This window comes from Mesoplodon bidens (genome assembly GCF_964165515.1).
Source record: "Mesoplodon bidens genome assembly, chromosome: 10".
In the NCBI taxonomy this organism is placed as follows: domain Eukaryota; kingdom Metazoa; phylum Chordata; class Mammalia; order Artiodactyla; family Ziphiidae; genus Mesoplodon; species Mesoplodon bidens.
Window position 1 is genome coordinate 58,832,573 of NC_138172.1, and position 16,611 is coordinate 58,849,183.

Here is a 16,611-nt window from a genome sequence, read left to right on the forward strand (position 1 = left end):
ATGCTGGTGATGTTCTAAGGTAAATCACTAAAATAGATATGCTTCCAAAAGGATCAGTCAGTATCTGCAAGAGATTCAAATTAAATAAGGGTATTCAAATAAATATCAAAGCATAAAATATCAAAAATTCTAAATTTTTTTCCCACTCTTGCTCCACTGTTTCTGCTGTTTCTTTTGAAGAAATTACTGGGATATTATGTCCCAGCCTATTAACACATTTGTGTTAATAAATTAAGACTATTTTAGAAGTTACTTATCCTATCACAGTCTCAAAGTAGAATTTCCTAAAGAACAAAGGGTACATCTGATGTCCCAGTAAAGGAAAAACCTCCCTCTACAACTAAAAGTTTTAACTCTATTTCCTTCTAGCTGAAGACAGATGATTTGGCATCTCTCACAAAAAAGAAAATGCTCAAGGAGACAAGACTCATTTCTTTTGGAGACATGAAGAATATCCCTATTACCTAGAATTTCTTCATATTTATGAAGTTATAAATTCTTTAGTTTTCTATACTTGAGCCAATATAATAAGCAGATCCTCATTGGATTTTTTATGAAACACAAGCTTGGCTATTTTCCAGATCTTCACCAGGTCCTGTGCAATTTGCATAAGGTAAAATATAAAATGTAGACCTGACATGAAGGCGTGAGAAATAATGAAAGAAGAGGACAAGTTCTCTGCAGTGTCCTATGAATTTTAGATCACTTTATACATCTGAGTACTGGGCACATCAACATACAGGATACATGGGTATTACTATAAGCACATGTTTTACAAATCCAGTCCTTTTCAAGGCTACTTTGTAAAATGTATTTCTTGCCACAAATATGCCTACTAATTTTTTTTAAAATTTAAGGAGACCATTTTGATCTAAACATCCTTTCCTGAACTATAATTTCTGCACACATTTTGGGTTTTCAAAAGTAAATAATATTGGCCCTACAATAAGCTTAAAATAATAGTAATTCAGCAGACTTTATAAATATTAACCACTGAATTACCTATTATTCCTAGCAATAGAGACAAAAGAAGAATGACATAATTCCTGTCTTTTAGACATTCTCAACCAGTGATGTTTGAAAAAATTGTATGCATGTGTATGTATGTGTGTGTGCATGTATAATGTTATTATAAATTTTAGTGACATAAAGCACAGTATTTTAAATAAAAACAAATACATTTAATTTATATTTAAATAAAATTTATATTTCATTTACATTAAAAATAAAATTTATAGAACTCAATTTAAAGATAAAATATAGAATTTATTGTAACTTCTGTACACATATAACTTTAGTGTGACTTGCTGTTTCTTGAAAAATTCACTATCAAATTTTATAATTCTGGTTTTACAATAACACCACTATAAATCACAGCACAGATAAGATAAATACTTGATTACTCTTTGATTCTTCAGAGACAGCCTTGTATTGATGAACATGTATAAATCTGACATTAATGTCACTTGAAATTTTCATTTATGTTGACAAGCAAAATGAAAAGGAAACCTCAAATATGCATGTCAGAACTTTACTCATTTGTCATTTTTGAGAGCAACTTTGCTCTGAATTGGACAATGGTTTTTACACACTAGAAGAATATTTCCTCAATTTCATGTTCTGGTCATGATATAAAGGCTGCAGACGTAACAGACTTTTAAGTTAAATCTGCTTTATTAACATTTTTCTCCATCGTTTTCTTGTCTGCATAATCACTGTAACAAAAAATCAAGTCCTGGTTTTTAGCATTTGCCAGTATCTGTGGTGTAAATACTCTTTCTATGCCTGATTTCAAGATAGCAACATGATATCCTTAAAAACAAATTTGGGAAGAGGTAAACAGTAGCACACCATATATTATTTCTGCCATACAGAACAACAGATGTAACCTTACACATAGAGTGTAATGAAACAATTAGATAATAATGAGTTTTTAAATATTAACATTTTGTCTTTAATATAACTAATTTAATATTAAGTTTATAAAATTTAATTTTTAATAATGGCTGTGTTTAACAACCAATTCATGAAATTCCTGGAAATTTTACAAGAGATTTTGTGAGCCAGCACAAGTCTGCTCTAGCACAGTGGTGCTCTCGGCTTACTAGAGGAGATCAACAGGTATATAAAAAAAAAAATTGAAATAGAAGTGGAAAGTGCTTCAATAGATTATATAATAGGGGCTATGACATCACTTTGGAAGGAATGCATAAATCTGTCTGGGGATTTTAGGTGGAAATTCTCAGGGAAGGCCTTATTTGAGATGGTTATTTGTGAATAAATATATTTTCTAGAGGGACAAGTGGGTAGTGTCAGAGCATTCCAATTTCCAAGTGTGAATGCATGGCAACATGAAAGAAAATACTGTTTGGTGAACCACTAGCAGTTGGATCTAACTAAAACACAAGTGCCTAAGAAATGGTAGGCAGTTGGGCTAAAGAAGTAGGTAGGAGTCAGGTCTGAAGTGTTTCCTATGACACAGTAAGGATTTTATTTTTATCCTATAGGCAAGAAAGCCATGGAAAGATTTCAAGCAGTGGAATGACAATACATAGATCTATCTGCATTTTGTCACATTCATTTGACTCTTTAAAAGAATTCCAAGTCTTTTGGGACTAGGCTCCATTTTCCCCTCTATTTTCTTGACTAGGTTAATCATAGTTATTATAAAACCCTTGGATGATAACTCCAATGTCTGAATCACTTATTTCTTTATTTTTCCTCTTGGTTTCCTCATGCCTTATAATTTTATTTACTGAATTCTTGATATTGTCTATGGAAATTTGTGAAGGGTTTTGCCTGATAATATTTTCTTCCAAAGAGGATTAAGTGTTCCCCTGGCAGGCAGTTAGGATAGCAGCAGATAACCTTGATGCCATGGAGAGATGGTTTTAGGAAATTGGATAGAGAAGATTGAAGCTTAGGCAGTCTGGGCTACAGATATAGCTCTGGAAGTGATCAACATAAAGATGACAGTTGAAATTACAAGCACTGTTCAGGGTGCCTACTGAGAAGAGAAATTTAGGCTACACCATGCTCCACATGGAGCCAGTGTTAGGAGAGCTCCCCTTCCCATGTTTAATTGGCCTTTATCTCACTAGGAAATGAAGGCACAAGCTGTTATAAATATAATCCTGTTTTCTTCAAGAAGATCCCACTTTAAAAAGAAGGTCAATCTTGAATTTATAAAAAGATGATATTTCTCTAAAGGCCTGTTGTAAAATCCCCATGCCAGTGTATGTTTTGGACATTAACCTGTAAGAATCTCTGGCTGTTCCTGGGTATACATTACCACCTCACAGACACCAAATCAAAAATTCTTCCAAAAATGGAAAAATAAACAGAATATGTATTAAATTTCCTCTAGATACAGAGTTTTTCTAATCAACACGCATTTATGAAGTTTTTGAAGATTTCCTGTAACTAAGAGAATCATCACACAAAATAGTTCAGAACATTTCTTACCATATATTTTGGAAAATGCACGTTTCCAAAATATTATGTTACTGAGAGTTTGGCTAACTGCTATTGTACTGGATTTACCTATATTAAAAGTTAATTGGATCATATAAAATTGCCATTTTTGTAGGTACAAAAAATATGTATTTGAACTGTAGTTAAACCTAATACTAACACTAGAAACTATAAAACTGACGTTTTTGTCAACTAAAGAGAAGCAAAAATATCTTGTGATGCTAATAAGTTATTGTGGCTTTCAGAAGAAAATCTTTTTTGAAATTTAAATAATATGAAATGTCATCCTGACTCTGCTTTGTGCCCACAGTTTCTTCAAAGACTTTTCAATTTAACAGGCCTTGGTGACAGATTTAGAATTTGGTCATTATTTTCATTTTGGGCTTTATTTCCGTAAAATGTCAGCAGGTTTTAAAAGAAAATAAACGAAAATAATGCGGAATTTTCTAATAAAATTGAGAATTCAGCGGGTATTAAGAGAAAATAAATGAAAATAATGTGAAATTTTCTAATACAATTGAGAGAAAAAGAAAATAAAGCCGAACATGCAATCAAGAAGCATAAAATATTCCAGAATTAAGTAATTTAATTATGAGGGTCAAGATCATAATTTTGTCACCAAACTCTAAAATTCTAGGCACAGAAGCAATTTGCAAATGCTGCTCTTTAATGTTATTGAATATAATTAGCAGGTCATATGAGAACTTGACATTTAACTTTCTTTATGAAGTGTGGTTAATTCTTATAAGCATATGTTCCTTTCTGGATGAGTTAAACCATAAAATGCATAGCATGTCCACTTCATATATATTTCTTGTTACTACAAAAGCACTTCATGGTAATAATTCAAATTAAAAAAACATATCATGAAATATTAAAATAAAAACTATACATGAAATGCTAATATTTTAAGAGTCAATATTCTCTTAGGATGTAAATGATCAGTGTTTATGACATGTATCTGATTGATCATGGATTTTTATACTTTCTCATGTTTCTTTTCTTAAAGGTTTTATTTTTATGTGAATATCTCCCTACATTTTTATCATACATTCTCTGCTTGATATATGGATGAGTTTCTTATAAAATAGAATGATTTTAATAGTATCTCCCATCTCTTTTTTCCACTAAAAGAATACCTTCCTATTATGGATTGCTGGCTTGTGTGGAACAGCATGGCAATAGATAACCCCCCACCCCGCCCCCAGGTTTTGTTACTGATGCAGCTTACTCTCTGTGGGAAATCATTATCTGTTCGAAACCATCCTAAACCTGAATGTGTCCACACAGCGAATGGGGAAACACTACACCTAATAGTCCAGCTTTACAATGTGGTAATACTTAATTTTCTGAAAGTTTTATGGGGAAAACAATAAATAAGTCTCTAATAAGTGGGGAATGTATTCTATTAGAGCTTCATCTGCTATGAGGTTGCAGATATGTGTTTTATATTGCTATTTTAGGCTACAAGAAACCAAAGCATGAAAAGTTGTTAACATCATCATAGCTATCTCATTCAACCTGTCCATGGCAGGGATAAATTAGAAAAACAAAACAAAACAAAAAACAAAGCAAAATAAAAAAGAATCCAATAATTCAACTTCCCATAATGACTCCTGCCACACTTCTTGGTAATATTAATTTTGTTGCTGAAACAGAGATTTTATAGTTTGTGCAAGACTATGATGGCATGATATATCTATCTATTTGATATTTTTCAATAAAGTATCTTTAGTGACACTTTTCAGTTAGAAGGCAATTTAAGAATCCATCATTTACTTTCATAAATAAAACAATGTTGGCATTTTGTTTTACATAATTATCATTTTCTAATAAATTATGCATCAGGCAAATGCATATCAAAATGAAATAATAATTTCATATAAACCAGTTGAGTAATCTTCATTCTTACAATGGCTTTTTCCCTGTTGTATGGTACCATATATAACAAAAATTCCTTTATTATCCTGAGAGGAAGACATTTCTGATCTCTTTGCAATTTCTATGATTAGAAAATACTAAGATATGACAATGCCCTTTATTCATCTTTAACATTTGACTTACAAGTGAAAAACATGAGTTGTCTTTTAAAACTTGGTTTTGCACTGAGTCATGACAGCATTACTAATTTTATTTTTCTGGAATGTTTTGTTTCAGTAGTGCTTAGTTTCATGGAGAAAATGTAAGTATTCAAGTTAACTATGTCATTAATAATGACGTTAACATTGTTTGAATAGGAAGGGGGTCTCATTGCTAAATTAGGTTTAGTTCTGATTTTTTTTTTTAATGGCCCAAGCGTTTCTTTTATTACCAAAAACAATTGTTACACACATACTCAGTGCCTCCAATCTCATCCCTGAGGATGACCATGAAAGTCCTTGGGGTTTGTAGGAGGAACCATTTAGAGGGAAATGCCTTGGCTGGTTGTGAGGAAAGTGCCCTTGCAGGGATCAGTTACGTTATCATCCCTGGGCCTAAGGACCCCTAAAGACAGGAATGGATGTGAGTTGACTATGGATTTTAATCACTCTTCCAGCACGTCTGGGGGTTAGGGTTAAGCCTGACACTAGCCCCCTCTACAAGAACACACACAACCAGGGTGCCCCCCTAAAGAATCCAAACTCCTCAGGATCCCCACAGAATGTGGTCTGGCACAAAAGGGAAGTCCCTCGGTTTGCCGAATGATGCAAGCCGGGTCCAGAGTGGACCGCACTGCTCTCAGCACCACTCCTAAAGGCATCCATTGGCAAGGGCTGCCCACTAGGGGCACTGCCACGAGCCCGGCTCAAACCCCAGCTGGGGTCTGGGGTAGCAATGGTCAGGGTCTGCAGCCTTCACACCATCTGGACTTCTGGCCCCTTGGCTACTCCCTGAAGCTCTTCCATGATGCCCCCGGAGGGGGGCTCAGAGGCTGGAGGTGGCTCTCCCGGGGCTTCGGACAGCACGTAGTAGATAATCTCTCGCTCGCCTTGGGCGCTGGTCTGATTCACCACGTGGATGACAGGGCTAGAAGTGTCCTGAGAGGCCGAGAGGGCTGTCCCCCAACCACCCCCACCTTCTTCTTCCTCTTCAGCCTCTTCCTGGAGTCCTGGCTCCCCTGGCACTGTTTCTAGAATGATGCCCTGCAGGCTGCTCTCATTCAGTGATGCTCCTAGGCCCGATCCCTCTGGCGGCTGCTGCAGTAGTTGCTGTGTCAGCTCTACACTCTCATAGCGAACCAGCTGCAGCCGCATGTAGCCGTCTTCATGCTCCTTGTACCGAAAACGGGGGTGCCCTGAGGGCCACTTGAACTGGTGTTTCTTGCGAAGGTGCACGGTGAGGTTATTACCCCTCGTGAAGCATTTGTCACACACGTGGCATCTGTACCTCGGCTCTGAGTCTCCTTCATGCACTTTTCGGTAATGGGACTTGATAGAGCAGAGCGACCGGGCACTGAAGGTGCAGTTCTCGAAATCACACCTGTAGGCTGGCTCTTTGCTATGGGTATCCAGGTGCTTCCGGAGGTCGATCAGATTCTTGCAGCTGTAGTCACAATAGTCACATTTAAAGGGCCGGGCCTCGCTGTGGCGAAAGCGCATGTGGTTTCGGAGGGAGGATGGCAGTGGGCAGGTCATGTCGCAGAGAGGGCACTTGTAGTGGTTCACATGGTTACGCATGTGGTCCCGCAGCAGCCGCTCCGTGGCAAATCTCTTGGAACAGTGAGAGCACTGGAAGTGTTGCTTAGCTGTGTAATCTCAGGTAAGCGATTTAACCTCTCTGAGCCTCAGTTTCCTCATCTGCCAAAAGCGTGGATAAGAGGCCTACCTCATGGGGCTGCTGCTAGGATTCACTGAGATAAGAGGATCCAATGAGGTCTGGCAACGGATGTGATCTAAGAACTTGGTGTTGTTGGCAAACATGCCCCCGCAGGTGGGGCAGGCCACCACCTTCTGGGTATGGCTACAGAGGTGCTCTCGAAGCTTAAAGCGGTCCTTGAAGGTGCACGTACAGCCTTTCCAGCCACACAACACCAAGTGGTTGTCCTTGCCGACTGCCTGGTATTCACAGCATAGGCTGTGCGCTTCCACATGCCGATAGAACCACTCGGGATTGTCGAAGGAGCTCTCACAGTGCTCCCACAGACACAGGAAGTGGTCAGGGATGTCAGGGATGAGGTTGCGGCTCTGGAAGTCCAGGACGCAGGGGCTGAGGTCGGCCTGGCTCTGCAGGGCCTGCAGCCCGCACTGTTTCAGCTTGGTGTGGTAGCAGTGGAAGTAGACATGGCGCACAAGATCAGCAGAACTGTCCAGAGAACAAAAGCCGCACTCCTGCCACAAGCAGGAGAATTCTTCCTTCAGCGGGTCCTCCTCCTCCTCCTCCTCCTCCCCGGAGCCCTGCAGGTGCTGCTGCAGGTGCTGAGTGACGTGCTCGCAGAACTCCTCCATGGCTGAGCACACAAAGGAGCAGGATCCCACTCACACTGTAGCCCCAGGTTCTCCTTTCAAGGAACTTTCCCAGGGGGCGGCATGGCCTTCACCCGTCGATCAGTCTAATCGGCTCCGGGGTCTCTCCTGCTCTTCTCCCACCTCCCACCGTCTCCGGTAGGGCTCTTGAGCGACGGCCAACGACAGCCAATTGCCGTTCTCGGATCCCTCTAACAACCAATCGCCCCTGCGACTGACGGAACCCATGCGCGACCAAAACACGGAAGGGGCGGGAGTGAGGGGCGGCGGGACGAGCGGAAAGGTACCGCTGCTGGCGCCGCCGATCTCCTGGCGTGGCGTAAGCGGGGATCCCTAGGGCCCGAATTCCCCCAACTGCGCAGGCTCGGCCCACGGCACCCACTGGGCATGCGCAGAGCTCGGGCTGAGCGCAGAGAGTGGTCTCCGACCTTGTGTTGGTTATCAAGCTAGCTGGCCGCGTGGGCGGTGAGGTGGAGGAACAGGTGGAGGAGGCCTAGGAGGCGGAGGAGGAGGCATGCGAGGCTCCGTGCCCACCACAGTAAGCCCCGCTCAGCCCAAACTGGGGGTCCTTCACCTTCTTAATCTTCCTGTTTCTTAAATATCAGTATTCCTTGTGCCATTTTCTCTTTCCCCTGCACCTCACCTCCTGTGTCACCAGGCTCAGTGAATGACTCCTTCAAGTCAGAAACCTGGCGGTCATGGCTGATTCCTCCCTCACACGTCGCATCCAATCCATTGCCAAGACCTGTAAATGCTACCCCCTTAAATACAGGAGCTCTCATGTTCTTTCCCCATTCTTGATGCTCTTGATGTTCGCCGCCCCCTCTCTAGTCCATTAACAACGTCCATCCCGGATGTGTACACTGACCTAACTGGTTCCACTGCGGGCACCCCTACTTCCTTCCAAACCATTCTCGACGGAGCTCTCAAGTCTAGTTCTGATTTTTAATCTTCTTTTGAAAGTATTCTCTCCTTCTCTAGTCGGGGCCTGCTTTATTTGTTTGTTTGTTTGTTTCCACGTAGCTCAGGCTCTCCTGTGGGGCTGGTGACTCAGGGCTTCCTCCAAAACCAGCAGCTCTGGAGGCAGGCAGTATGAGCAAGGAGGGGCCCTTCATCTCTACTGCAACCACACAAGCTATAGTTTAAGTTTACATGAGATTTATTTGAAAAATTTAGTCTAAAAATGTTACAAATGTGTTGGTGTACAGCATTCTGCATTATTAAACAATTTTACATGTTATATTATTAAAACTATCAAATGTAAGCTATTGAGGCCAGAAATATAAGTTTGCCATATAAAACCCCAAATTTCCATCAAAGGATAATTCAAATTGCCATATTATTCTATTAACTATTCATTTTCTCTGTGATGATTTACTTCTTTCCAAATTTAATATTGCGTTGGCTTATAATGTTATAGCTCCTATTGTATTTCCTACATGGAGGCTTCATAAATACTAGGGCCGTGCAGTCCAATAGATCTTTCTGTGATAATAGAAGTTTCCATGCTCTGTGCTGTCACTGGTCAGACGTGGCTTTTGAGCACTTAAATGTGGTTAGGGTAACTGAGGAACTGAATTTTTAATTTAATTTAATTGATTTAAATTTAAATTTAAGTAGCCACATGTGGCTGTTGGCTACATGGATGCAGAATCACTCGTGAATAAACATGTGTGAAATACTCAGCTGTCCAGAGACTTTTTACATGTCTTTTTTTTTCAGTTTGAGACAGGCTGGGACCTGGGACCCTTTGTTTGCACCTGAACAAACCTCTCCTCAAGCAACAAAATACAAAGAAACTGTAGGGGTCTAAAAATAACTGCATGCATGTGCAGTTGGGGAAAATTATGGACAAAAAGATACAAAAAGACTAAAAATAGTCAACTGCCACTTTTGAAGATCCAGGAGAAAAAAAAGGGTGTTGGGAGCAAAAGCAGGGTACTACACATGCCCCCTGCACACACCACCACCTAAGGGGTGGGCAAACCACCTAAGCCACCCCTCTAGCCCAACCCCTGGACACACCCCTACCCTCACCCCATATAAGGAACAAGCTCACTGCCCTGCCCAGCGAGTGAACAATCAAGGGAATCTGTTGTTTGTTCTTGCTTCCCCCTTCTGCAGGAGGGCCCCCAATAAAGCCTTGCCTGAATTTCTTGTCTGGCTTCTAGCCAATTTCTATTGATTAGGGAAGGCCAACAACCCTGGTTGGTATCAGATTTATGGCACCCAATGTGGGGCAGTTGTCCCCTTCTTGGGAGAGGATCTGGGTACCTCCAGGACCACCAAATACAGCTTCACCATGGGTGACAAGTGGCCACCTTGTGAACCTCTTGTTTCAGTGTCACTGGATTTGGTAAGTCTGCCTTCCTGGCCCCTTGGGACCTCAGTACCCTCATTCAGACTCTACACTTTCCCCTCCCCCTTGTCTTTTCCCTCTCCTGAAATCTCTCCACTTCTCCTCTCTCTGTCCTCTCTTACCTCTGTCCCCTACTTCTGAAAGACTGGACATTGGCAGCTACAGCGTCACTCCTCTCAGCTTGTGAGACCATGCTCCCTCTGACCGGCAATGGCTCCCCTTGATAGGTGACAGAGGTGGGAGAGGCATGCCTCACACCATGCAGACCCTGGTCCAGCAGCCTCTCCCTGACAGGAGGTTTATGAGAGTGATAGGGGGTTAAACCTCATATCATGAACTGGCTGGATGTTCTATCATCCCAGTATTCTCACCTGTATTTTCCTGCTGTCTCTTTCCCTTTTTCAGTCTTTTCTGTCCCTCCCCCCTCCCCCCTCCCTGAATCCTCATACCTGAAGTCTCTGCCAAAATTGTGGGCATGGTGGAGCATTTAAACCTTGAAATACAAATACAGCGCACTTTCCAGGCTTGGCTTACTTGGTGGGATTTTAAAGAACAAAAAAGAAAAGAAAGGAGCTTGCAATTTTCCCTCCTCTGCTTTTGTAGTGTAACTATTCTTTCTGCCTGAGCTCTAGGGTCTTGCATCTGTCTCTTCTGCTTTTGCAGTGTAATTATTCTGCCTGGGCTCTCAGGAACTACCTGATTCATCTGTAGCCTCCCAGACCAAGGAAAAAAAGGGACCATTTTAAATTCAAGTGGGAAACTATGAGGTCTCTGGTTCTGTCTGTCTTTATGGAAAAATTAACTTGTAAATGATCTGTATTTAATTGGCTTAAGGAAATGGAGTGCTTATACACATTCTCAGAAATATAAAGGAGGCTCACCAGAATACATTTTGGGTTAATGTGATCTGGGAAATATTCAATATCTAATTAATCTCTGGTATTAGAGATAGCTTAAGCTTATGGGTTTAATTAATGCAAACCTGTCTTTAGAGTCATCAACATTAAGTATAATACTTTTATTGTACCTATGGTTACTGAAAGTCAATAAGTGCATATTGTTTCAGTTATAAAATCTGTTAATATGGAAAATAACCTGATATGATTAAACTTTTAAGTAAATGGTCCTGAGATAAGAGCGTTTTGGTAAACTCTATAGGAATAATTATGTTTTGGAAACGTCCATTTAAATAGTCTCTCCAAATTTTGGTAACTTAAAACTAAATTAAGTTAAATGATAGGAATTCATTGAATATCCAGGCCATTTCAAATAAGATAAAATATTGGGAACATTAATTGCTAAGCAGGTCTAAATTTACCTACTTTTGTCTTCTTGTGAGAGAGAAACTAAAGCTGTTTGGTGTCACCTTGAGATGTTCTCTATCAATTTATAGAATGCTAATGTAAATGACAGTTCATGGTTGCTTAAGGAAAGTAGGAGGTGTGTTTTCAGAAAGAAATGTATGAGGATTGGAAATATACTTTGTTAATGTAAAAAGGGTGAGTTTGTTCCAAAGCTGGTTATTTCTGAATGGAAAGAATAAGGGACTTTCTGGCTACAGAAAGTTGCAGAAGGTTTGTGGAAGAGGAACACTGAGAAAATAATTTTGTATGTGGTCAGGACTTTCTAAGGTTGGATTAAATTTAATTAGGTAAATGGATTTTATTATGAGTAGGCTGATACAGGACTGGATTTGGTTTCTCTCTCTCAAAAGAGAACAAAGTTTTCCTGGAATGCTGTTTTTTGATAACAGATTGTATGAGTTTCTGTGTCTTTAAGTGATCTGTATTTATTTTTGAGATCTTTTTTTTTTTTCACCTTAGTCTAGGAATAATTGTTTCACAGCCACCTATGATTCTATCTGACCAGGTGTTTGTAAAGCTTTTTGAAATTTTTGACAGACATCCCAAATATCAAATTCTAATTAAAGTTCTTTTGACACCCCCAGCTAACTTTGGGGTGCTTCAAAGGGCCCTTGGAGAATCCTAAAGAGAGATCCTAAACTAATTGGGTTCATTTTGTATGTTAAACTACATGGGAAACATTGTCCAAACTCGCTGTTCCTTGTGTCAGATGGAATCATCAGGCTTTGCCCAATTTTTATCACAGCCACCAAACAAATAAGAGATAGGGTTTTGGGTTCTTCTGCTGTCTAGTCTCTCACCTTACTCTATGCACAAAAAATCCCCTGTGGGAATACTCCTACCTCTAGGCCCTCAGGTCCTGACCCCTGTGGCATTTTCCATTGTGCCCAACTCCAATTCCTCCAGGAGTTCCTTTTTGCACCTCTAGGACCCACTTCACTCTAAGCCTTGGCAGCCCATACCTCGTTACAGACTACCTTTTGGGCTGGCCACTTCCAAGCAGCCCACATCCTTTAATAAGGCTTCACAGATGCTCAATCTCGAGGAATACACCCCAACATAGGAAAAATTGTTATAGGACATAAGCTTTATGGACACCAGATCTCCATCAAAGAGAGTCCTGTCAATGCACTGGCACTGGTTCAAACATCCTCTATAGGGGCCCCCTTGTGCGAGGGACTGGGTCAACCAGAGATGTCTGGTTAGGTGATGGGAGAATAGAGGGCCCTCAAAAACCCATTAGGTAAGATGAGAATTCGGAGGACACTCTAATCCCCTTCTGACAAAAGCCTCCTAGTAAATGTCTCTGAGATTACAGACTTCATTTCAAGGAGTGCTCTTGGTTGCAGGTTACTCAACATAGGAGGATCCTCTTCTAAGCCAGAAGAAACACCTCTGGAATATATTCTTAAAAATTGGAAATTTAAAAAAATAGAAGGGCTGGAAAGGGAAAAATTTTAACTCTACTAACACTGCCTGGCCTTTATGTAAGTTGGGGGATAGAGAAAAATGGCCTGAAAATGGGTTTCTAAATTACAGTACCATCTTGCAATTGGATCTTTACTCTCATAAGATGGGAAAATGGACTGAGGTTCCCTATATCCAAGCCTTCACAGTCCTTTACCAAAACCCCACTCTATGAGGCTCCTTAATCAAAACTCAGGGTAATCAGAAAACACTCCCAACATTTTAGATGAACTCCTTCTAATCTTCCCCAATTTTTAGGGAGAGGGGAAATCAAGTTTCCCCTGCTTCTCCAGAGCCACCTGATTCTCCAGAGCCACCTACTTCCCTGGAGGCACCTACTTCTTCAGATTTCTCTGACCAATCCCAAACTCCACCTCCCTATGTCCCTTTATACCCTCCATTACCCTCGGAGGGAGAGACAGGTCTCTCCAGGGTAACTCATAGTGGAACTTCCTATCACCCAGGATCAGGAAAAATAGGCCCTATTAGGGAAGTGACAAATGGTGAGGGGACAATTAGAGTACATGTGCCCTTCTCTTTAACTGATTTAGCCCAAAGCAGAAGAGACTGGGCCAATTTTCTGAAGACTGTAGTATGTTTGCTGAAGGGTTTCAGGCCCTAACTCAGTCCTTTGATTTAACTTGGAAGGATGTCCAAATAGTCCTGTCTACTTGCTGTAACCCTGAGGAAAAACAGATTTGGGGCAGCAGCCCAGGGGCACGGTAGCCAGCTTGCCAATCTCAACATTTTGTTAAGGGTGGAGACGCAGTCCCAAATCAGAAGTCCTGTTGTAATTATAATTCCCGAGATGGAACAGAAGGCAGGAAGCACATGATCCAATGTGTATTAGAAGGGATGAGAAAGTATATCAAAAAGCCAAAGGGTAAAGGAGTGACCCAAGAAGAAAAAGAAAATCCAGCCCTCCTTCAGGGATGGCTTGTGCAGGCTTTTTGAAAATTTACTAACATTGAACCATCCACTCCCCAGGGTCAATCTCTGCTGGGAAAACATTTTATCAGCCAGTCTACCCCTGATATAAGGTGGAAACTCCAAAAGTTACAATTAGGCTCACAAACCCCAACGCCCCAACTTCTAGAGGTGGCCTTTGGGGTATTTAATAATCGAGATCTAGCTGAGGAAGAGGAGAGAACCTGACATGAAAACAAGCAGGCCAGGGCTCAAGCTAAACTCATGGCCATAGATGTCAGCCATGCCTTGAAACCTCAGGAGAACCCAAGGGGGCCAAGGAAGTTTAACCATCTTCCTGGAGGTAAAGCCAGCAAGGGGGGATGCTTCAAATGTAAGCCAACTGACTACTGGGCCCAAAAGTGCCAACAAGAGCTCTCTGGCCCATGCCCAGTCTGCAAACAAACCGGTCATTGGAAGTAGGAATGCCCTCCATCCTGAAGGGGAAGGGGGGCTCCCAATTCCGAGATGGCCAAGTTGGATGACTGAGGTGGCTAGGGGATTCTGGTGACTCCCCACCATGAGATGTCTATCTCCATCAAGAAGCCCTGCATGGTCCTTGATGTGGCAGGTAAGAAAACCATTTTTTTAATTGATATGGGAGCCACTTACTCTTTCCTGGTCTCTCATGATGGACCTCTTTTCTCCAAAAGCTGTACTGTGACTGATGTCAACAGAAAGCCTCGCACCCATTTCCTCACTGGGCCTCTCACTTGCCAATTTAAACAGCTTTTGATCTCACATGGCTTTTTGATTGTGCCTGAGTGTCCTACCCCACTACTGGGGAGAGACCTTATGGGCTCCCTTGGAACCACATTACAATTAGGAGGCCCCAAGCAGTCCCTTTTCTTGACTCTGACCAAGACAAATCAGCTGGAAGAACAAGGGTCTATTCCCAACCATATTCTACACACAGTAAACCCGGCAATTTGGGACAAAGGAATCCCTGGGAAGGCTATAAATGCCTAACCTGTAAAAATTAGCCTTAAGCCAGAAGTCACTTATCCTAACAAGAGACAGTACCCCATAAAGTTGGAAGCAAAAAAAGTTTGCAACTTCTCATAGATAAATTCTTAAAACATGGCCTCTTAGTGCACTGTCAGTCTCCATGCAATAACCCCTATTCTGCCAGTTGTTAAGCCAAATGGGAAATATCAAATGGTACAAGACCTTAAATCAGTAAATGATGCAGTGGTCCCTATACATACGCTTGTGGTCAGTCCTTATAATATATTAGTCCAGATTCCTGGAGATGCCAAATGTTTTACTGTGCTTGACCTCAGGATGCCTTCTTTTGCATACCAGTTCATCCCTCATCACAGTATCTGTTTGCCTTCGAGTGGACTAACCCCCGCTATGGCCAAATGCAACAATATACCTGGATGGTATTGCCCCCAGGGATTTTAAGACAGCCCACACTTGTTCGTCCAGGCCCTAGGAAAAGAGCTAAAGGAAATACACCTAAAAGAAGGGCCATTCTACAATATGTAGACATATTAATATGTAGTCCCACCATGGAGGCCTCAGATCAGAATACCATTGAAGTCTTTAATTTCCTTGGGACCCAGGGTTACAGTGCCTCCCAGAAAAAAAAAAAAAAAAAAAGCACAAATCTCAAAACAACAAGTTATATATCTGGGATATATTATAAACCCTGGAAGTAGACAGTTATCGCCAGATAGAAAACAAGCTATATTAGGCCTAAGCTCCCAAAAGACAAAATAAAACTTTGTACTTTCTTAGGCATGGCAGGATTTTGAAGAATTTGGATTCCAGGATTCAGACGAATGGCTAAGCTTCTATACAAAGCCACTAAAGGCCCAAATACAGAACAATTACTTTGGACTGGAAAACAAGAAAAAGTTTTTAATAATATCAAACAGGCCCTCACCAGAGCTCCTGCTCTGGGTCTCCCCAATTTAAAAAAAAAAAAAAGCCATTTGTGTTGTACATAGCTGAAGAACAGGGAACAGTTCTGGGGGTCCTTGTACAAAAGCTAGGAGAAGTTCCTCAGCCTATAGTCTATTTTTCCAAACAACTAGACTCCGTGGCCTGAGGTTGGCCTGGCTGCCTCTGGGCAGTAGCTGCCACTGCTTTATTAGTGGAAGAAGCTAACAAGCTTACCTTTAAATAGCTGCTGGAAGTCCAGACTCCTCATCAAGTACAAGGGATTTGGAGATTAAAGGCCACCACTGGTTAACTGGAGGCTGCATTACTAAGTACTAGGCTTTACTCCTTGACTGTCCAGAGGTAACCCTCAAAACTTGCCACACCCTCAACCCAGCTACAGTAATGCCTGCAGAAAGCCCAGAACTAACACATTCCTGTCTTGAAACCTTTGACCTGGTTTATGCCTGCAGGCCTGATCAAACAGACCAGGCCGTAGAAAACACTGAGGAAGAATAGCATATTGATGGCAGTAGTTTTGTTAAAGATGAAGTCAGGAAGGCAGGGTGTGCTATTGTGAGTGTTCATAGTGTTATGGAAGCAAAACGTTTGTCACCCAACACTTCTGCCTAGAGGGTTGAGCTTACAGCCC

The 16,611-nt window shown here is 41.3% G+C and overlaps 2 protein-coding genes across 2 annotated transcripts in view; both read right to left on the reverse strand.

Moving 5' to 3' along the window:
* KHDRBS2 (KH RNA binding domain containing, signal transduction associated 2) overlaps nt 1–16,611 on the reverse strand; it is a gene marked incomplete at its 3' end in the record, with an annotated part of 662,231 nt that overhangs the window by 81,727 nt on the left and 563,893 nt on the right. The window lies entirely within an intron of this gene.
* On the reverse strand, nt 6,309–8,129 carry LOC308623213 (histone H4 transcription factor-like; the record flags this gene model as incomplete). Its single annotated transcript, XM_081245278.1, has 2 exons — nt 7,305–8,129; nt 6,309–7,193 (listed from the first exon to the last, which is right to left on the reverse strand). The coding sequence occupies exons 1-2, from the start codon at nt 7,896–7,898 to the stop codon at nt 6,309–6,311; spliced, it is 1,479 nt and encodes a 492-aa protein (XP_081101404.1). The 5' UTR covers nt 7,899–8,129.